Source organism: Miscanthus floridulus, chromosome 1 (genome assembly GCF_019320115.1).
Source record: "Miscanthus floridulus cultivar M001 chromosome 1, ASM1932011v1, whole genome shotgun sequence".
NCBI lineage: Eukaryota > Viridiplantae > Streptophyta > Magnoliopsida > Poales > Poaceae > Miscanthus > Miscanthus floridulus.
Window position 1 is genome coordinate 183,933,321 of NC_089580.1, and position 21,880 is coordinate 183,955,200.

The window sequence follows — 21,880 nt, forward strand, 5'->3', positions numbered from 1 at the left end:
AATGCTGGTGCTCCTTTTTTTTTCTTGGGTTTATTTTAAGATTTAACGGCGTTGTTTTTTAGTGGTAGACGGTGTACTCGTCGACAACAAGACGCTTGTGGCGACTTCGTTAGTCTTGAGATATGTCTTCATTATTTTAGAGGTCCTCATCATAGAAGTATGGTGTACGTGTATATATACGAGTATTTGCGCCTATAATATTATTTGCAAAAAAAACCACTAACTATACCTAAACTTAACTTCGTAGAAAATTAAGATCAGTACGTACGACACAGTAATTATGGTTAGGGGGAGTCTACAAAATGAGCAGTAGACCTAGTTTATCTTTGTTCTACCATCGGACATCGGTAAAAACAATATACCCCATGATTACCCATGTTCTGTTTGGTTTTTATTTTAATTTCGTCTATCTGACTTTAAGTCACATGTAACCCTCTGAAAATTATTTTTTACTCAGGGTTCAAGTTGGAACATCAAGAATGCTTTTTTAGGAAAAAAACAAATTAAGCGAACAATCATCCATGTTTTAATCCTGACTGCTAAATTAACGCGTAGCTAGCTCCTCAGGTGCGCCCTTGCGCACTGCTCCTGCATGCTTCTAACGACAGTGCAGTATTGACCCGTGTGCACGGAAGCGTGACGAACAACTCCTTTGTACACACACACACAAAAAAAGGTACTGAAGCCCCACAGGGGAAGAGCAGTTGCACGTACGTACGTGTGGACGCAGCACTGATACGGTACTCGTTGGCGGCCATGCTTGCAAGGAAAGGACTGCGAAAACTTTCTCCCTCGGCCTCGGCCAGTAGCTGGTAGCTGCGACGATGCAAGATAAACAGTACACGTCTCTCTCTGGCTACACAGGTGATGCTCTTGTACCTAACCTAGCTAGAGGCTTTTGAGGACGGCGAGAGCTGCCCTTTTTAAGTCGCTCAGCAGGTCGTTGAAGCTGACTGACCCAGTTCCGAGCGAGGCTCCTGATAGCTCGCCATTTGTGATTTGTCCTTGCCGTTAGCCGGTTGCTCACTCCTCTCGTCCTCTGTCGGTCGGTCCTCCATGTACTGGCACCCTGTTCAACTCGAACCGGAGAGTGGTTGTGTACTAGCTCGCGCATAAATAGTGTTTGACCACATGCACGCATGGACAAGCAACAGTGCACTGTGCACGTACGATGATACGTGCTCGACGATCTCAACTGCTTTTGCATGCAGGGGGGCGGCCTGGCCGGGCACGGATACATGAGCAGTGCCTAGTGACTAGTGTCGTTATTGCACGACGACGACTTGAGTTTCTTCCAACTGCAGGAGAATCCCTGCGTGCCAAACCATAGCTGCCGATTTGGCGTCGCATGCGCTTTTATACATAATATCGGCATGAAACGCACGCAAAGCTTTCCAGGTTTCCGAAAGGCGTGGCCGTGAGGACGTCGTCATCCGACCCCGTCGATCGGCTCGCCCGCCATCGATCGCGTCGCGGGGAAGCAGCACTGTTCAGACGATATCTCTGAACATCTAAGCTAGCCGTGCGTGCACCCAACTCAATGAGAGAGAAAGGGACAGACCAGCTGCGTCGTCGATCGACGCCGGGAGAGAAGAGACCACAAGAAACCTCCTCTCGTCCACCCATCCATCCCTGCTAGCTATACTAGCTCCGATCCATCCGAGAGAACACGTCGCGGTCAAATATTTACACGTAGTACGCGACGGGACAGAAAATGCTTGACACCTTCACGTGCTCGATCAATCGCCCGGCCCGGCTAGCTCTTATATATATCCACCTCTACTTATTTATTGACATGTACTTTGCTTGCGCAACGTAAGCTTGTATATACTCCATATAATAATCAGCTTGGAAATGGAAACTTAGGTGTTTTTTTTTTTTTGGGTGAGAAAGGTACAGCGCACGCGTGCATGCAGAGAGTAGTTCACGTCAATTGCCTTTGGAGCTGCTAGGCGGCGTTTCCTTTGGTCTCGCTTGTGCGAATTGTGATTGTGTCTCCCGGACCCCGGAAGCTGACAAGACCAGCCACGCGCTGCGATGGTAACTTGTGCATCTGAAACACTGAAACTCCCAGTTTCAACCAACCGGCCGCCCAACCGCCGCTTCTCTGACATCACACGAGTACTGAAAACCGCTTTCTTGCTTATAATAATAAGAGTATTAAAAGCAAATCCATCTCTTCCAACTTTGTTTTTTATGAGTCCAACTTTGCTTCATTACTCCTATTTTAAAATACATAACACGTACGGTCATCAAAAGTATTTTAATCATGCTTTAAATATTTGTATTATACTTATTACACATATAGATATTTGTAGAAGCCTAGAAGAGTAAATTGCACCCCCCATGCAACAACTATCCATTTGGATGTAAGCTCAATTTTGATGCAAGAACTCGGTTGTTTTGTGCATCTACGGTCCAAACATTACACATGCAGTGTAATTGGTCACATTGTATGTTGAGGACAATCCACTTTGGCCACGCGTATTAACTTGATGGTGGTCCAACTCGCTTGGCTCAGTCTTATCTATGAGAACACCCAATGTCACGACAACAACTCTTTATCATCTTAGGTCCAATGTCAATAGCACATATGTCGCAAGGTCTGACCTAAATAACACCCTAGCTAGCCTTGTCAAACAGTGCACGGGAAAAGTTTTTTTCGGATGTCGCGGGGTGAAAGTCATCGAGAACCCAACATCATTATTCGCACCCCCCACCTAGGCCTCCCACCTCGATGGCCAATGCAAGACACCAACATCTTGCACGCTACAGGGAACGTGCACTAATATGATGATCAGTTTGTGGTTTCGTGTTCTACCAAATAAAGCATGGACACTAGGTTGTATGTTCGAATGAAAATGGAGCACAAGTTCACTCAGCTCGCGGCGCAGAGGTGGACGTAGCATAGAGTATCTTGTGGTGGCCTAGAACCGGGGTGAGAGAGAAAGACTACTAAGGCTACCTACAATCAAGCTTTCTCAAACGAACCAAGCAATGGATGAGCCAAGTGTGCTATGACTTCATTCCCAGCAATAGTGAATCCCCTTAAAGATCATCATCTGGCGTGGCCATGTATGTGTGGTGTTAGTGTTGGGACCGTACATGCACTAATTTCTCAACTTCTTCTCACAAATTGAGCATTTTGCAAGTTGTTGGATATATATGCACACACTTGATTGTCTATTTGTTGTAAGATGAATACAATCTACTTCTTTGTAGAAAGGCGAAAATATACTAATTTTGAACTAAAAAGGTCAACTGTGTCATCTATTTTAAAACGTAGTAGTACTGCTTTTTAGCGTTTCAAAACGAGGAGAGGGACGATTTATTTAATTTGGAGAAGTTTCACACGCGCGTACTGTTTCGACCTTCCCGGCCGTCACGCTCCGCGAACTTGTCAAATTTACCCTGCTGCTGGTGGCAGGCGTGCGGCATGCAGCTACCCATCGGCATCGGCAGAAAGCTAGCGGTAAGAAATAAAACCCAGCAGGAACTCCGGTTGCCGCGACTAAAATCCACCGATCGATCCGATCCGTCTCCGCCCGGCCGTGCCGCGCGTCCTTGTTGACAAAAGGAGGCCGGCACTGCTGTTATATTAATCGCGAGATGATGATGATGGAGCTAACTGGTTGGCAAGTAATATAAGCTCGATCGCTGCTGTTGCTGCCCCGCTTTACCGATTGCCCCCAACCCCCTCCCTTCTCGTTAATTTTCCATTATCCATAAACTACCAGCACTACAAGCAGCTACGCACGCAAAGCTCCTCTCGGCCGGCGAGCGCGTGTGACAGTGACAAAACCGCCTGCTTTCTCCACGTTCCACACCAAAATTTATCGACTCCCTCAAGTCCCAACCAACCCAAGTAGGGAGGGGTACAGCAACAGCAGCGCCCCCCTCGCTCTTCAAGTCCAGCGCCTATAAATCACGGGGCCGGCGGACTCCGAGCTCACAGACTAGGACACAGCCGCTGGTCACTGGGCAACCCAGCGCAGCTAACACTCCTATACAAACATCCACTACTCTTAGTACAGACTACAGAGGCAGAGCGAGCACAGATTAAAGCTGCCTGTAGATAGCAACCATCAACAGCGACTGATCGAACTCGAAGTAGTGAGCAACTGAGCATCAGTCGATCTAGCTACGTACAAAGAAACAGCTGCAGCAGCTCTCTTCTTCTTGCTGTCCCTGCGGTGGTTTTAGGAGTGTAATCTGCTCGAGTAGCTAGCTGAAGAACCATGGGCTGCGAGGAGGAAGAGAGGCTGCTGTTCCCGTCCCTTCGTCTTCCCCGAGAGCTTCGCGGAGGCCGCCACCCCCGGCTCCGGTGACGGTGAGTGCTTCATATGTATATCATCTCTGGTACCAGTACCATATGTGTATATCGAGTAATCCATGGATGATATGATATTATTATCTACCTGAACGAGCGAGAGATTGGGAGCTCGCTCATCACGGAGCGGCAATAATGTACATGTGCTACCAGGTGGTGAGCAGAAGAAGGCTCGGCAGCGGCGGAGGCGGAAGCCGCGGCCGGCGGCGGATGGCGGCGAGGCCGGGGACGAGCAGGCCAAGAAGCGGCGACTGAGCGACGAGCAGGTGCGGTTCCTGGAGCTCAGCTTCAGGAAGGAGCGCAAGCTGGAGACGCCCCGCAAGGTGCAGCTGGCCGCCGAGCTGGGCCTCGACGCCAAGCAGGTGGCCGTCTGGTTCCAGAACCGCCGCGCCCGCCACAAGAGCAAGCTCATGGAGGAGGAGTTCTCCAAGCTCCGCGCCGCGCACGACGCCGTCGTCCTCCAGAACTGCCACCTCGAGACCGAGGTAACAACTATTCCGCCCAGCCACACCAAATTAATTTAAAGGAAAACTTGTTTCGTAGCGTATAAAGATCACGACATTCGAAAAATACCATCTAAAGACATCCATTATGTAAAATACCATCGAAAGAATGAACCGTTACCTTTTCAAATAGTATTATGTCACGGGACTGTTACATTTGAATAGTATTCCGTCGCGGTGGCCGCTTTTGCCGTGAATTCCTCTGTTGAGGCACATTTGTTCCCCATTTCATAGAAACAAAGCACACACGTCGGCGTACGGGCATAACCCGATTCGCCCTGAAGAGGGCACAGCGGTCGTGACTGACCAGCCGACAGGCCTTCGCGGTGGCCGGCCGCACCTATCGATGTCAGTGACGTGGCCTAATATGGCTCGTATGAGCATGGGCCCGTGCTCACGCGGCATGCAACGACATGCAGCAATGGCGAACCCGGCGACTACAAGGTCGGCGCGGGTAAACGTCAGGTGTGTGGGGTGCTAGAGGGGCTGCTCTGGGCATAGCTTGTGCGGGGTTGAGTAAGAGTGATGGGGCGGCTCACCATGCGGAAAAAACAAGCGTCTACGGCCGGCATCGAGCAGGACGGAGGCGGCCCGCGAAGCAGGGCTGCCAGCGAAGTTTCGGCCGAAGGAGGTGCACGCGGTGGTTGTGGACGCGGCAGTGTAGCTGGCTTGGTGGAGGCGTCTCCGATTGGAGCTGTCCGCGGGAGTTCCCCGCGCGACGACCATGGCGAGCAGCAGGAACAACGCACCTGGTGGCGGCAGGATCCAGCGTCCCAGAGCGGATTTGCCCAGTTCAGGTGAGCCGCGGTCGGAAGAATTCCGGACGGACGTGGTGGTACGCTCGGCTGATGCGCTGGTGGTCTGCACCCATGGGAACAGCAACAACGGACCGAGAGCAGGCCATGGTGGTGGACAACAGTAGTTTTGGCGACATGGCGTGGCTTCGGCCCGGAGTTGTTTGCTATCGTGCGCAGGGGTGAGAACATACTGACGAAGATGGTGGGACACACGGCTCGGTAGTGGTACGGTGGTGCCAACGGTGGGGAACGGTGATGGTGAGAGCTAAGAGCAGATCGGCGGCTCCAAGCTTGGCGTCCAGGCATAGGCACAGGCGAGTGGACCGGGCACAGGCAGACGTCGTCCCAGGTCCCAGCCATCGCGAGTACTCCTATATGCATGCACGCAAACTCGATTGCTCTTGCATGCGCCATGAGCTCATTGATAGATGATCATGCACGTATGCATAGTCGCACACAGGGCACTGGTCTCCTGGCAGTGTCCACGGAGGTGAGGGCGTGAGGCAGCTGCGTGCCGCCGTCGTGAGGACCCGGCGCGGCTGAGCCATGCGAGGTAGCCACGCGGCGTAGGGCATGTGTCGCTGCCTATCAGCGTGTCCATGCCCAACTAGGCAGCTAGGTTGAGAAAGAAATGTGTCTCGACAAAGAAATTCACGGCAACAGCAGTCACCGTGACAGAATGCTAGTCGAAGATAAGAGTTCGTTCTTTTGGTGGTAGACGTTTTTTAATAGTATTTTTTCGAATGTCGTGATCTTTGAATGCTATGAACCAATTTTCCCTAATTTAAATCTACACACATGGCCACATCGTGACGAACCTCGCTCGATCTCGGTGTGGTGACGGTGAATTGTTTTCGTTCCCCGTTGCTGCTGTGCTGCTGCTTACTAACTTCATGCACGCGTGTTTCGCGCCGTCGTCGTCTTGCAGCTGCTGAAGATGAAGGACAGGCTGGCGGAGGAGGAGGAGGAGAAGAGGAAGCTCATCGCGGCTGCCGCGGCAGCCGGCGGCGTCGGAGCGGGTACAGCAGGAAGCAGCAGCCCGAGCTCGTCGTCGTTCTCGACGGTGACGAACCACCCGGCGGCGCTGGTGGGGCAGTTCGGGGTGGACCCGGGGGAGGCCGCCGCCGACCTCACCTACATGAGCGAGTACGCCTACAACAGCTACATGAACATGATGGACCTCGCGCCCGGCGGCTACTTCGGCGGAGTAGTCTACGATCACTTCAACTGATCGATCGATGAGCATGAACGAGGAAGGATTGACCGGCTATCAGCTAGGTATTTTCGTGTAAATGGATGGATGGATCGATTTGCAGTGCAGGGCGCGTAGCAGTAGTAGCAAGCAATCAAATCGCTAGTATAATCAGTACGGCGTCTATCAGTCAATGTCGTGACGGTAATTAAGTCTATTCAGTAACTTGTTAAGCCATGTAGATTAGTAGCTGGTAATCTTTGTAAATCTGTGTGGATTATCACGCAAGTGCTTATCATGAACTAATGGTCTCTGTGATGTAATATTGGGGGGGGGGGGGGGGGGGGGGGGAGGGATGGGAGTAATCGGAATCAGAAGATGGTTGTAAATGTTTTGGTGTCTTCTGTTAGTAATCGGAATCAGTCACTGCCTCACTGGGGAGTGGGGAGACACATGATGTCAAATCTTAGGCCATTGGTGGTTCGGGGTACAAGTACAACCAGCTCTGCTAACCATTCAAGCAGTGTTTGTTTCTCCACTTAAACACTGTTACTTGTTATGTTGAGCATACACAAAAGACCAACGCTTACAACTCTGTGATCGAGGCATCCTAACTGACTGCACTTAAACAAGTGATGCGTCGTCTGGGAAAATAAAATAAATAAATTAGGAGAGCGTTATCCACAGCTAATGATTGCATCAAGGCCATGCATCAGTACTCGTCGCTTTTTCTCTTCTTGGGAGATAAGCCTGGTAAAGATGAGATGACCTGACGAAAAGCGCGGCGGCTCCCGTCACTCGGCACGACGACGAAGCGAACAAACCCAACGCAACCCGATCGTCGATGGATCAATCATCCGCTGCGTGACGTCGACCTCCGTTTCGTCGGGAACCGGAGCGGAGCGGAGCGCGCGGGCACGGAGAGGAGCACGTCTCTGTCTCTCGTACTACGCCGTCGCCCCGGTGCAGTGTCTCTGTGTCTGAAGGGCGACAGGTGTGGGGATGGCTCATGGCACGGCGGAGAACTGAGCACCAAAGGGCACCACCACTACTGCACTACTACTACCTTTGCTTACTCCTGTAGGCATTCTTATCCGGTGTGCTTCCCTCATGGAATTGTACTATAGGATTGGAACAGGCAGGCATCAGAATTTTCGGCACCCATTTCGGTGCTACCGTCCAATCAACTCTCTGGTCCAGCAGTCACAAAATTGTGCACTTGTATGATTGATGAGGTACAGATCCTGAAATACTGGAGAGAGAGAGAAAAAAATCAACCTTGAGGAATTTCTTTTACAGTCCACAAATGTTACTCCTTTCAGAAAGCATCGTCGTTACGAAAAAGCTGGGCGATGATTCCAGGAACGACAAGGCGCTTTTTCAACAGCTGAAAGAATAATGGATTAATAATATACAAATCACCGAGTAGGGTACATAGGCGGTAGAATCGAGTGAAAATTCACCCCTCCCAACAGAGCTTGCGAGGCAAATCAGCACACGAAGCTTGGGTTTTACATGATACAGCCATCAGGCATCTGACTTTTAGCGACCAAAAACAAGTACCTGACAGAAAGCTACGGCACAGCACTTGCCGTGCAATCCAGATGTTGACACTGCAAGAATTAGCACAACGACATGGTACCGGAAGTTACACCACAGGGGCGCCAGGCTACCTATTTTTCAGAGACGCCGTGCCCGTGCAGGGTTTCCGCGAGGAACAATGGGGGAGACCCTCTTTCACACGAGATGATGGGAAAGGAGAAGATGACGGCAGCTGTCGGTGACTCGAGATTGAAGAGAAACAGCTAAATGGGTTCCTCAGACGCCTTTTCTCTGAGTCTTCAGATTGACTATTTGGATCATGGCCAACTGGAGAGATCTTAAGCGACTCTGGGAGAAGGCAGTTGCAGATGGCGCCTACAAGGAAAAGATGCACTTGATCATCATAATATGAACCAGAAAGTTACAACAAGAACTCCATGTAGGCATGTACATATAAAACAGTCCTACTAAGTGAACTAGAAAGTAGAAACACAGGGCCTGGCATCAAACTACAAAATCAGAGCTGCCACAGTTCCCTTAGTTGGGCATGCTGTTGAATTCAACAACCTGTTGAAAACATATGGCAAAAAATTATAGTGCTCTTTGTGGATGAAACTAGTCACTAGAGACATCTCGCCTCTTTGCAGGATGATTCAGCTAATGCCACTCACATATCAAGTGCACAGTTACTGAGTTACACTGTGATATGGTGCGATGGAAAAGTACTTAACACTTATGGAAAATGAAGGCAAGACATTCATAAACCAGGGTAAACCACATTTCTAGAAAGTAAAGTGCAAACAATAATATAGAGCGAAAAATGATGGCAATGACAGTTAAAGCCGCGTAATGCACTCTGACTATGCACAAGTAGCACTTAAATCACTATCACCTTTGCTATGTGGAATCAATGAGCTAGTATAAGCATTAGCACATGTGTAAAGCTATGGTACCTATTCTTGCGAGCCGATTCACCCATTTGGGAATTTTGTTACCGGTCAACTTAGTAGCACATATCCTTGCAGAAGTGGTTACAGTTCTTTGTGATAAGATGGTAAGTATCTCCATTGTAGTTTACTGACTGTAGCTCCATGAACTGCCTAACTTGGATTGGATCCAAGCATGTTGTACCAAGAAATATTGATTTTCTGAACCTAAAACCAGGGCATTGGCGAGGTTCTATCTCAAAGACCCCACTGGTGGGGAAGTCATGTGCTCCGAATGCATATTCAACACCATGAACTGTTAATGGAAAAGAGAGGCAATCAAAATATATGTCATGTGAGAATTCAGTTGAGAAATCTTATTGTAGAGAAACCAAGCAACAACAGAACTTATATGACAACTTTTTATTGTCTCGAATAGGGGTTTGAATGACAATGCCACTATCATTTAATATCTGAGGCAGTCAGCAAGATAATTACACAGATCACCCTTTTAAAATATTCCAAAGCTAGCTGAAAAATTGCATCATTTAAATTCACATGAATCCATACTCTCCAAAAATCATGCCATCGCATATAGTTCAGTCTTTCGTTTCTGACAACTACTACATTCAAGAATGTACACTTTATTAATAGAGCACGAAGTGAAAAGTGAACCTGAAGAAAGATCTAGGCTAGTCAATAAAAGACTACTATTGTTAAAAATGACTGGCACGATTAGACAGGACCTAACAACCCAGACTGGATCATTCAGAATTTCAGGTGCAACTTTATTAACGGATAGTTGCTAGTGGCATTGAGTATTTAACGAGCTTCTAAATTACTTCCTTTACCCATCCACATATCTGACCGGTGACCGATGCTACCCATCTCGGAGACTACCCCTCATTTTCCAAGTTCTCCACATGGACTTCCCCAAACTAGTGCACCATTCCTACTCCCATATCCTTCCCTAGTTCTCTTCTTTCCTAGATCCAGCTAGCATTAGGGACTAGGGAGGAGGACTAGCGATTTCATGGGCACCTAAAGAAAATTCTTAAATCACTACTATACCCTCTAAAACTGGATTCTGGATCTATAAAGATGTGTAACATAAGGGAGGAACGGAGGATGATGACTAGAGATTTCACAAGCAGGGAACCTAAAGAAAATTTCTTAAATCACTATTAAACCCTATAAAAGTGGATTCTGGATCTGTAAAGATCCCTACTTCCAAGGTGTTTGGTACTGATTTCATCTTTTTAAACAAGCTTTCTCAGATGAAAAAGGTGTTTGGTACTCTGAAGCCTGACACATAAAATGGACCCAACAACATCAAGAAAAGCAATCATCTTCCAAGCCCAGTAGATAGAAAAATATTTTTTCTACAATATTGTAATATTTTATTTCATATTACAAAAGGCAATATAAGTATATAACATTGAACCCACCCCTATCGTCCATGTTTCTATAAGGTAAAATGACACCTAGTGAATCTAACGATTTCAGCTAGACACATCACACATCAATGACAGCACAAAAAAATCTAAATATGTAGCTCATCTAGGCAAGGTGAAACAATTCATACCCAAGGGGCCTATTTGGAAGGCAGAAATTTTACATGAACCATACAGGAGTTTCAAAAGAATCAGTTCAATTTCACAGGGAAAACACAGGATTCGGCAAAAAATTCCCATGTTCCAAACAGGCCCTAATGGCCAGAAAAGAATTTATGGCAAGGAACAAAGCCTATATGCAGATAGGATTGTTAATGTAGCAAAGGGTTGTTTTCTTAATGCACACAACAACAACAACAACATCAACAACAACAAAAACAATATCTTCATAGGGTGAAACAGCAGATAGATCACAATACTAGATAGCAATGTTAGCTAAAACGAATAAGAAGATGGCTGTTTTACTTTAGTACTAGTCCTACAATTTTTCAAGGATAGAGGAGAAATTAGCTAAACATTGAAATAGCATACAAATAACCAGCATTTGATTATGTATTAACTGGGGAAAAGTAGAGATGCATATGGCAGAGAAAAGAACCTTCAATTCCTGAGTGAAATATGCCCAGGCCTGCCCAATATATATAACCATTCATTGGTGTCAAATCATACACATTAAGATAAACTGGGGTATCATCTGGTGATTGACCAGCCGACTGAACCTTGGGGAACAAAAAGAAACGCATGGCAGATTTCCTGCTCAATCTGCTCAGTTGTAGAGGCATGAGGGACTTCCATTCAGGCCGTTTTGTCCTTAACTTCATAGCCCTCCCTTCACATAATCAAATGAGATATCAGCATACGAAGGCTCTACTTCAAGAACCACAAGAAATTGATAAAATCATATAAGACAGCCACCATAGTTGTTCTCTGAAATCTTTTTCCTTGGAAGCAGTTTAAAGATTGTATTACACAGTAATAGCAATGAATTTGGTTGGATTTTGAATAGGCCAGCAACAAGAGATTGCAAAATAGAAGCATTCTAAAAAAAATATCCTATATTTATTGCAATCTTAGACATATTTGCCTTGTATATAAGAAAACCAAAACAAACTAGTACATTGTGTTCTGTCCAACTATTAGCTGGTTATGCATTAGCAAAATTTGAAAGCTCCAACGTACAAGAAAATCCAGGGGCCTAGGAGTTCTCCAATAATCTTCCCAAAAAAGACAATGCAGTTCAGAGTGAACAATGGACAGTAAAACTAAGACAGGCAAGGCCAGTGGGCCACAATACAGTTGTGGTTTCGAAATCTAGCACAGCAAGTCTGACACAATGCATTGCTGAACGAGTACATAGAAGAGCTAAGAAGCACAATTGTCGCTATAGTTTGAACTATGAACCCTCGTACTAGGTACTGGTAAGTACAACTAAAAGACAGTGGACAGATCAGATCTGTTAAAGAATGCTTTTATTACATTTTTGTTGTGGGCATTGGGCAATGCAGGATGTTTATTCGGTCTAGCAAACACCCAGGAGAAAAGAGAGAGGGAGCATTCGGTTTCAAGAATGAAACAAGCTAGGTGGGTACCAAATCGCAATTGAAATCATGTACCACACGACTCCATTACTAGGTATGAAAGCTTGCAGAGAAGCCTAAGACATGTACACATCACGGCACCACCCGAACTTCACCAACTGTTTCAGTACAAGCAGGTAAGCCGCAGTGCCGCACTATTGCTAGGAAAGCAACGTCTGGTACCGCTAACAGACTGAACCCCCAGAAATAAATCCACGGCCGTACTACGCGTTCCAGATGGGGAGAAAGAGCACAACAGGCGATGTTGACATGAGAGACAAAGCCATAATTCCACCGACGTCCGGCGGTCCCAATCCACAGGACCAAGAACCGAGCAGCACCCCGAGAATCGAACAGGCCAAGAAACGCAAGAAAGCAGGCGAGCGCAGATCCAAGCCAGGATCTTCGCTGCGTTGCTCTTGCCAAGAAAGAAAGCGAGCAGCGGCTTACCGCGGGAACCGAGGAGTCTAGAGGACGGAGGCCGGAAGGCGAACGGTGCTGCCGAAGGCGGCAGCGGCAGCGGCAGCGGCAGCACAGTGCAGGCGAGGCGGCTGCTGGACGTGAGGATGGGGGAGCTGGAGAGGGGGAAAGAATCCTAGGAGGAGGAGGAGGGGATTCCTGGAGCAGCCTGGAGGCGAGGCCAGCAGTAGTAACTGATGGTGGGGTGGTGGTGGCGTTGGTTGGCTTCGGCGAGCTTGGGAGAGAGGTCTCGTGATGGCTGGGGAAAAGCACCGTGGAACAGGGGGGCCCACTGGTGGTGGGGTTGTTTTGTAATTTATCGACTTGTCTTTTTTATTTTACCTCTTTCTCTCCCTTTTTTTTGAAAGCTCTGCGGCATTTTTATTTTGAATTGATCGATGAGTGAGTGGTGGCTAGCGAGAGAAAGGACACATGGTCAGCCTCTCCATGGGCATGGAGAGCTGTGCATGCTCGGACGGGTTTCAGGGGGCAAAGTGCCAGAATCTCTTGACTCTTCCCTCTTGATGTATTTACTTTTGTTTGAATGCAGACGGTTTCAGTCAGCCTAAACCAGCTAGCCAACAGTATTTTTTTCTCATAATAAATCAGCACCAGCTAGCTTAAACCAGCCCAGAAACCAACCAACGAACAGGCCGAAAGATCTTTTTTCCAGAAAAGAAGAAATGTGAATGTGATCTTCTCATCCAGGCAAAAGCAATCCAATTTGTAACTAGGTGGTACGTTAATGGTGTTAGTACAACAAAAAGATTTTGTACCGCAAAACGTCAGAAACTTAAACTGCATATTTTTGCGAAGTTAAGAAGTAAAAAAGAAGCGTATGTTAAAGCTTTTACAGGTTTTCATGATCTCGAAGCCGATTGGGCACCATGGCGCGCTGATTGTCTCTTTATCTTTATTTAAAGCGACGCGAAATGCCATTGCCCTTTGGACCTTCGGTGGCTGAATCTGTATTTTTTTTTCTCAACGGGAAATTCATGGAAGCCATTTGGAATCTTTAGGCTAATTAGTGCCATGTGAAACTCAATGATTGCATAAAAATGGCACGGGATTTTCAAAGTTCACAGGGAGTTAATTAGTACCATGTGAAAATCTGTAGTCACGGAAAAACACTTGCCATTCCCATTTCTTTTACATAAAATAAAATAAGTAAACTATTGTTCGAAAAAAACCCTCCGCCGTACATCATTTGTACAGACTAGATCTCAGTGGCCGATTTTCTATGGATAAAGGCCATGTTCCCTTGTATTATAAGCTGTGCTATTTCAACGAACGAACAACGTTTTTTTCTCACAACAAATCAGTAAACAATACTTTCATCTATGACTTTTCAGCAAAGCAAACAAGGCAAAAATCTCCGTACCATCTACCACGGTGTAGCCAATTTCCTGCAGACTGGTCTCAGCACCGTGCATTTGTACAAACTGATGCTGACAAGCCGTTTACCTAGGAACTGCGAGTTTCGTATAGAACAGGAACATGATTATTGAGAACGGAAGCATCGGAAATCATGTTGTCCAGAAAAGCCAGACACCAACAAATTTCCCATTACAATGCCACCTAGTTGACTGCAGTGCATAGAAGCTATCATCATCATAATTGGAATCGAGGAACGTGGCCAGCACATCTGCCGATCGAATCGAATTCGGTCGCCAGTCTCGATAGCGCACACATCCTCCCTCCTGTTTGTCTCAACTTTGCTCGGCATTTCTCTACTAAACAACTAACAACATGCCAAATATAACGAGTGTTATACTATGACTATATATATATATATATATATATATATATATATATATATATATATATATAGAGAGAGAGAGAGAGAGAGAGAGAGAGAGAGAGAGAGAGAGAGAGAGATCCCCCATGGCCCGCAATCTCACCTTAATCATGGGCCGTTTATTTCCGCTGACAGTGCCCATCAGCTCGCATGAATGAATAGTAGCGTAATGGCGCAGGCTCTGCACGGGTTTACCGGTCCCTTTGTCCCCGTCGGCGAACCATAAATCTCCCTTGGCTCACCCTGGCTGGCGTCTAGTCTAGTCTAGGAACCAAGTGCTCGTTTTCACCCTGGCATACGATACGGGGAACCTCTTGGACTCGTGAATCGTGATCTCGCTCCTGACAGGTCTCCTCACCTTACGTCCTTACCCAAGTACTACGTCCGTAGCAATGCAAATAAATGACCTACAGAAGCCTTGCAAATATTTTGCTTAAAAATAACGCACGCATAAGAGAGTGCACCACTGCACAGCGATGCACTGCATACACATTTGCTTCGGTTTATTAGCAAATGCACCTGCAATTCAAGTGTTACAGACCCTCAGGCATCAGGGATTCAGGGTGGGATTCTCAAACTTGAATGCTGTTGCCAGCCTCACAGGCAAACAATGGCAGGGGAAGGGGTTAGTTTGAAGACTCGGCGAATTCAAGGCTACAGTCACATTGAGCAGTGAAAGCCTGGAAAGCATAGCCAGACAGAATTCAGCACCTGACCAACACAGTAGTTACCGGTGTTTGCATACAGCAAATGCAACGCTAGAATCCAGGAACATGCGTATGAGCATTTCCAAGTTCCAGCCACAACAGCATTTCAAAGAACATGCCACTAACATAAGATGCCTTTTCAGAATCGACCAATCAACCATCATTCAAAAAAGATAAAAATCACCAGCATACCGGTACTAATAGTGCTACAAAAAGCACCTGTTCGTTTCAGAGACGAACAGGCAGTGTTCTGTGGCAACGCAATAAACACAGCGGGTAGGGATGGTGGTGGTCAAATATCAAGATTTCGAGAAATCCTATGCAATATAAGTATGCCAAGTACGTCATCAGATAATTAACAAGGATGCACAATATCCAATGTGGTGACCAAGAAACCAAAACCTGCAACTCCATAGTCATGCTATGAGTACTGACAGGCCCAAAAATTAACATAAGGATGCACAATATCCAACAGTTCCACCTACACGTGCATCATCCAGCTCTCAGTCTGTTCCTCATCCAGCTCAAGGTGCCTTTCCCTGTCAGGAGAGGAGCCAAAAAGATCAGACAAAAATATGGATTCAAATGCTATTGGCAGCAGAGGCAAGAAAAAAGAACCTTTGATTTGGACTTGTTTGATTTGGAGTCAGCAGCTTGTTTGACATAGAATCTTTTGATTTATTTACTAGAAGCTTGTTAGAATGCAGATGCAACAAAGATTTTTTTCCCAGAAAAGAAGAAATGTGAATGTGATCTTCTCATCCAGGCAAAAGCAATCCAGTTCGTAACTATGTACGTTGATGGTGTTAGTACAACAAAAAGTTTTTCTTTTACCGCGAAACGTCAGAAACTTAAACCATATTTTTTCGAAGCGTATGTTAAAGCTTGTACGGTTACTGTACTGTGCTTACTACAAACAAACCGGGAAAGTTTTCAGGATCTCAAAGCCGATTGGGCACCATGGCGCGCTGATTGTCTCTTTATCTTTAATTAAAGCGACGCGAAATGCCATTGCCATTTGGATCCTCGGTGGCTGAATCTGTATTCTTTTTTTTTCTCAACGGGAAATTCATGGAAGCCATTTGGAATCTTTAGGCTAATTAGTGCCATGTGAAACTCAATGACTGCATAAAAATGGCACGGGATTTTCAAAGTTCACAGGGAGTTAATTAGTGCCATGTGAAACTCAATAGTCACGGAAAAACACTTGCCACTGCCATTTACATAAATAAAATAAAATAAAAAACTATTGTTCGCAAAAGTAAAAAAAGAAAAGGCCTCCACCGTACATCATTTGTACAGAGTACAGACTAAATCCCAGTAGGTGATTTTCTGCAGATAAAATTTCAGTACCGTCTACCGTGTAGTCAATTTTCTGCAGACCGGTCTCAGTACCGTGCATTTGTACAAAATGATGCTGACAAGCCGTTTACCTAGGAACTGCGAGTTCGTATATCGAACAGGAACATGATTATTAGGAACGGAACGGAACGGAACGGAAGCATCGGAAATCATGTTGTCCAGAAAAGCCAGACACCAACAAATTTCCCATTACAATGCCACCTAGTTGACTGCAGTGCATAGGAGCTATCATCGTCATAATTGGAATCGAGGAACGTGGCCAGCACATCTGCCTAACTCCCAGACCTCCCAAGGGCACAAGATCGATCGAATTCGGTCGCCAGTCTCGATAGCGCACACATCCTCCCTCCTGTTTGTCTCAACTTTGCTCGGCATTTCTCTACTAAACAACTAACAACATGCCAAATATAACGAGTGTGTATATATATATATATATATATATATATATATATATATATATATATATATATATATATATATATAGAGAGAGAGAGAGAGAGAGAGAGAGAGAGAGAGAGAGAGAGAGAGAGAGAGAGAGATCCCCCATGGCCCGCAATCTCACCTTAATCATGGGCCGTTTATTTCCGCTGACAGTGCCCATCAGCTCGCATGAATGAATAGTAGCGTAATGGCGCAGGCTCTGCACGGGTTTACCGGTCCCTTTGTCCCCGTCGGCGAACCATAAATCTCCCTTGGCTCACCCTGGCTGGCGTCTAGTCTAGTCTAGGAACCAAGTGCTCGTTTTCACCCTGGCATACGATACGGGGAACCTCTTGGACTCGTGAATCGTGATCGCGCTCCTGACAGGTCTCCTCACCTTACGTCCTTACCCAAGTACTACGTCCGTAGCAATGCAAATAAATGACCTACAGAAGCCTTGCAAATATTTTGCTTAAAAATAACGCACGCATAAGAGAGTGCACCACTGCACAGCGATGCACTGCATACACATTTGCTTCGGTTTATTAGCAAATGCACCTGCAATTCAAGTGTTACAGACCCTCAGGCATCAGGGATTCAGGGTGGGATTCTCAAACTTGAATGCTGTTGCCAGCCTCACAGGCAAACAATGGCAGGGGAAGGGGTTAGTTTGAAGACTCGGCGAATTCAAGGCTACAGTCACATTGAGCAGTGAAAGCCTGGAAAGCATAGCCAGACAGAATTCAGCACCTGACCAACACAGTAGTTACCGGTGTTTGCATACAGCAAATGCAACGCTAGAATCCAGGAACATGCGTATGAGCATTTCCAAGTTCCAGCCACAACAGCATTTCAAAGAACATGCCACTAACATAAGATGCCTTTTCAGAATCGACCAATCAACCATCATTCAAAAAAGATAAAAATCACCAGCATACCGGTACTAATAGTGCTACAAAAAGCACCTGTTCGTTTCAGAGACGAACAGGCAGTGTTCTGTGGCAACGCAATAAACACAGCGGGTAGGGATGGTGGTGGTCAAATATCAAGATTTCGAGAAATCCTATGCAATATAAGTATGCCAAGTACGTCATCAGATAATTAACAAGGATGCACAATATCCAATGTGGTGACCAAGAAACCAAAACCTGCAACTCCATAGTCATGCTATGAGTACTGACAGGCCCAAAAATTAACATAAGGATGCACAATATCCAACAGTTCCACCTACACGTGCATCATCCAGCTCTCAGTCTGTTCCTCATCCAGCTCAAGGTGCCTTTCCCTGTCAGGAGAGGAGCCAAAAAGATCAGACAAAAATATGGATTCAAATGCTATTGGCAGCAGAGGCAAGAAAAAAGAACCTTTGATTTGGACTTGTTTGATTTGGAGTCAGCAGCTTGTTTGACATCCACAGGTTGCTTGAAAGGAAGGAACTCTATTCCACCCATATAAGGTTGCAGTGCCTTCGGCACCTCGACTCCGTCCTCCTTTTGGAAATTCTCCAGAATACAGCAGAGAGTCCTCTCAGTGGCAGTCAAGGTAGAGTTCAGCATATGAACAAACTGCTTGGACTGCTCATCATTCTGTGATTTGTCATACATCGGAAATGTTAAGAGTTAGTAACTGGTAAGATTTAAACGTACTCTGGGTGACGGTGCAGAGAACAATGACACATCTACAATAATCAAAGTGGCACAGAACCTTTACCTTTTTCTGGCCATACCCAATTCCAAGTCTCCTTGACTGAAAGTCAGTGCAATTTGAACAGGATACTAACTCTCGGAAGGTCTTTGATGCGGGGAACCATGCTTCCAAATCATATTTCTTAGCAGCAGCATCATTAAGAGCACCAGAGACAATGGAAACAACTTGGTATGGTAGCCCAATCTACAAGATGGACATTAAAGAAATGTTTAGAAAAGTCGGGGAGGACAACCTGGGTTATAAAGATCACAACGCACTGATTATTACCTCCTTATAGAAATCTTCTGAATTTTTAAGCATCTCTTCGTGCATCTCCCAGGAATCGTTGTCATTTGGGCTTGTAATGCAGAACTGTTCAATTTTTTCAAATTGGTGAACTCTGAAGATGCCAGCTGTGTCCCTTCCATGAGAACCAGCTTCCTTCCGGAAGCATGTAGAGTACCCAGCATATCTATACGTATGTAATTTATTTGTGATTAAATACGATAGTGTGCGTCACTAAACAATAAAGAAACTGAAGATAAAAAATTACTCACTTAATTGGAAGTTCAGCAGGGTAGATTCGATCACCTAGGTGATAAGCACATAATGGCTGCTCTGATGTAGCTATGAGATATTTGTCCTCACCATCACCTGTAACCTGACAAATGAAACTACTAGTAATGTACTTGTAATAAAATGAGATACTATTATTAGAGAACTGACAGATTTTGTAGGTGAAATCTTTCAACAGATATATAGATAGTCCATAAAATATATGCAAAATCAAAGATCAAAACTATAACATTCATCCAAATAATCAAACTATTATTATGACTAAAACCATCATACCCAGAGTAATCGTAATGAAACAGATGGGCTGAAAACAAACAAGAAGTAATGTTGCTGATATTGACTACATGGAAATTAGTTTTTTTTATAACAGCACGGAAAAACATTAGAACTTGAAAGATAGTTAAAAGAAGACCAAATGTATTATATATTTTCATTCGTATAGAATCTTAATTATCATAAAAGAGGAGTGTATTATGGTAAACCGATACAGGAAGAGTATGTGTTATCTTTCACTAAAAAATTAGGGAAGCATAATTTATGTTAGGTCATAAAACTATGAATGTAGATAGCTGTACTGTAACAATACATGCACGTAGGGAATATTTCATCAGCCTTACCTTGTAAAGCTCCTCATCAAACTGGGCTAATTGGGCACATTTTGCCATTGTTTCCTTTCTCATGAAAAAGGGAGTCTGCATTGGCTCAAATCCCCGTTTTCTCAGAAAAGCTAGCCCGAAGTTTATCAATGCCTGGTTAAGGAAGACACCATCGCCCTTTAAATAGAAACCCCTGCCACCAGCCACATCAGCGCCTGCAAAAAATGTAAATAGGTAAAAGGTTGTGAGAGGCAAACTCGACAACCTGTTCCACAAATGTTCTTAATCACAGCAAGAAAGCAAACAAAGAGCACAAACACATCAAAATTAGTTGAAGCAGGTTGATTGCTAGAAGCATGTTGAATATGATATATAAAACGAATACATATATGGAACTACGCATTCTCCATGAAAGGGTTGTTAAGTTAACGGAGGCAGCACACAATCACATGCAGCCATACCAGAATGCCAGCAAGGAACAAAATTAGCAAGTTACTCCCGAAAACAATCAGAAAGAAAAGAGATATAGGCAATTGGTTTGTAATAGCTTTGAAACAGTCTTAAACAAGCAATACTGGCAGTAAGAAAGCACTTGTAAATAGAGAAAAGTTGAGAGCATATACCCTTCTCCAATGCGACAATGTCAAGCATCCTGCAAAGGTCCACGTGATTCTTTAAATTTTCCTCTACTCTCTTCTCACCAAATGTCCGTACAATTTTATTGTTTGCCTGCAAGTAGTTTAATCAGTTCAGCTGAAATTTATAACAATTAGGTCAAATTCAGAGGGACCAGTTGCAATTTCAAGATTGGACCAGAATAGGAATGCAATATTTTTCTTTATCTTCATGTAGAACCCTAAAGCACAATTAGAATTCCAACAATTAAAGGGTGCGGGTGAGAATCAGGGTTGGAGTTGACAGTGGCTCAACAGTTAGGTTGCCACATTACAATCTAACAGTTACTGAAAATTGATCTAACAGTTACTGAAAAATTATTTTTCTTTCAGCCGTTCAGTTCTTCAGTGGAAAGGAAATAGTTAGAACAACCACCAGCTAAATTTACAAATCACCTCGTCATCGCTGACTGGCACGGACTCATGCACGATGTTGCCAATCGTCGTGACCTTGGCGTCGAGGGTGTTCTTGGCCTCCTGCACCTCAACTTCTTTGGCTGCCAACCTCTTCTTAATTTCGTCTGTGCTCTCCATGAGCTTCTTCGCTTCCTCTTCTTGCTTGCTCTGCAAAGAAATACGCCACCGTCACGTGAAACCCAGAACCCCGAGAAGGAAAGGGATAACGAGTGCATCGCAGAATTCGCAATTTGAGACGGAACGTACGGCTTTGAGCTTGCCGATCTTCTTGCTGGTAGCGTTGAGCTCCTGCCGGATCTTGTCCAGCTCGAACTGCCCTGCAGCAGCAACGGGAACCCATGGGAGTCAGAGACCGGCCGGGGATCTAGAAGAGGTTTGATGGGGGCAGGGTAATGAGGAGAGGAGACACTTACTTTCGCGCCATGCCTTGTCGAAGGCGATGACCTCGTCGACGAGCTCGACGGAGGCGAACCGGCTGCGCTGGGACTCGCGAATGAGGTCCGGGTTGCCGCCCTTGTCGGTGCGGAACAAGTTGATGTCGAGCATCGTCGCTTGCGACGGCGGCGGCGGCGAGGGGATGAAGTCGAGCAAGGAAACGAGCGGGCACGAGGTTAGGGTAGTCTTCCTTCGCTTGACGTTGCGCGTGGAGAAAATAGGAATTTTGCCCTCACGTGAAGCGGGCTTCGCCGCATTAATTTTGTGGGCTTCGCTGAAATGTCAAACGAGTTCAACACGCTATAATGACATTTTAAGTTTTAAGTCTAGTTTAAAAAAAAATCAGCCAAAATTTTAGCCTTCAGTGACCATTTTGCCCCTAAGCTCGTTGAATCGGTGGGAGAAAACGAGCAGAGAGAGAAGTGCGGG

The 21,880-nt window shown here is 45.6% G+C and overlaps 1 protein-coding gene, 1 long non-coding RNA gene and 2 pseudogenes across 2 annotated transcripts; 1 reads left to right on the forward strand and 3 right to left on the reverse strand.

Moving 5' to 3' along the window:
* Window positions 1–3,968: 3,968 nt before the first annotated feature.
* Window positions 3,969–7,142, forward strand: LOC136504816 (homeobox-leucine zipper protein HOX12-like; annotated as a pseudogene).
* A 1,122-nt stretch (window positions 7,143–8,264) lies between these two features.
* Window positions 8,265–13,220, reverse strand: LOC136504827 (deSI-like protein At4g17486; annotated as a pseudogene).
* Window positions 13,221–15,408: 2,188 nt separating this feature from the next.
* On the reverse strand, window positions 15,409–15,950 carry LOC136504831 (uncharacterized). The gene is made up of 2 exons (XR_010771001.1): window positions 15,904–15,950; window positions 15,409–15,824 (listed from the first exon to the last, which is right to left on the reverse strand). It is a non-coding gene; the product is annotated as an uncharacterized lncRNA (long non-coding RNA).
* A 1,986-nt stretch (window positions 15,951–17,936) lies between these two features.
* On the reverse strand, window positions 17,937–21,657 carry LOC136504839 (serine--tRNA ligase-like). Its single transcript, XM_066499869.1, has 10 exons — window positions 21,430–21,657; window positions 21,263–21,333; window positions 20,996–21,163; window positions 20,549–20,654; window positions 19,947–20,140; window positions 19,311–19,414; window positions 19,042–19,225; window positions 18,778–18,957; window positions 18,432–18,653; window positions 17,937–18,352 (listed from the first exon to the last, which is right to left on the reverse strand). The coding sequence occupies exons 1-10, from the start codon at window positions 21,560–21,562 to the stop codon at window positions 18,338–18,340; spliced, it is 1,377 nt and encodes a 458-aa protein (XP_066355966.1). The 5' UTR covers window positions 21,563–21,657; the 3' UTR covers window positions 17,937–18,337.
* Between the last annotated feature and the right edge of the window lie 223 nt (window positions 21,658–21,880).

Coding starts and splice junctions, on each gene's coding strand:
- LOC136504839 (XM_066499869.1), bottom strand. CDS start 21,562: ATGCTCGACATCAACTTGTTCCGCACCGACAAGGGCGGCAACCCGGAC. Junction 20,655..20,995: donor TGCCAGTCAGCGATGACGAG/GTGATTTGTAAA, acceptor AACTACTTGCAG/GCAAACAATAAAATTGTACG. Junction 18,958..19,041: donor CAGAAGATTTCTATAAGGAG/GTAATAATCAGT, acceptor TCCATCTTGTAG/ATTGGGCTACCATACCAAGT.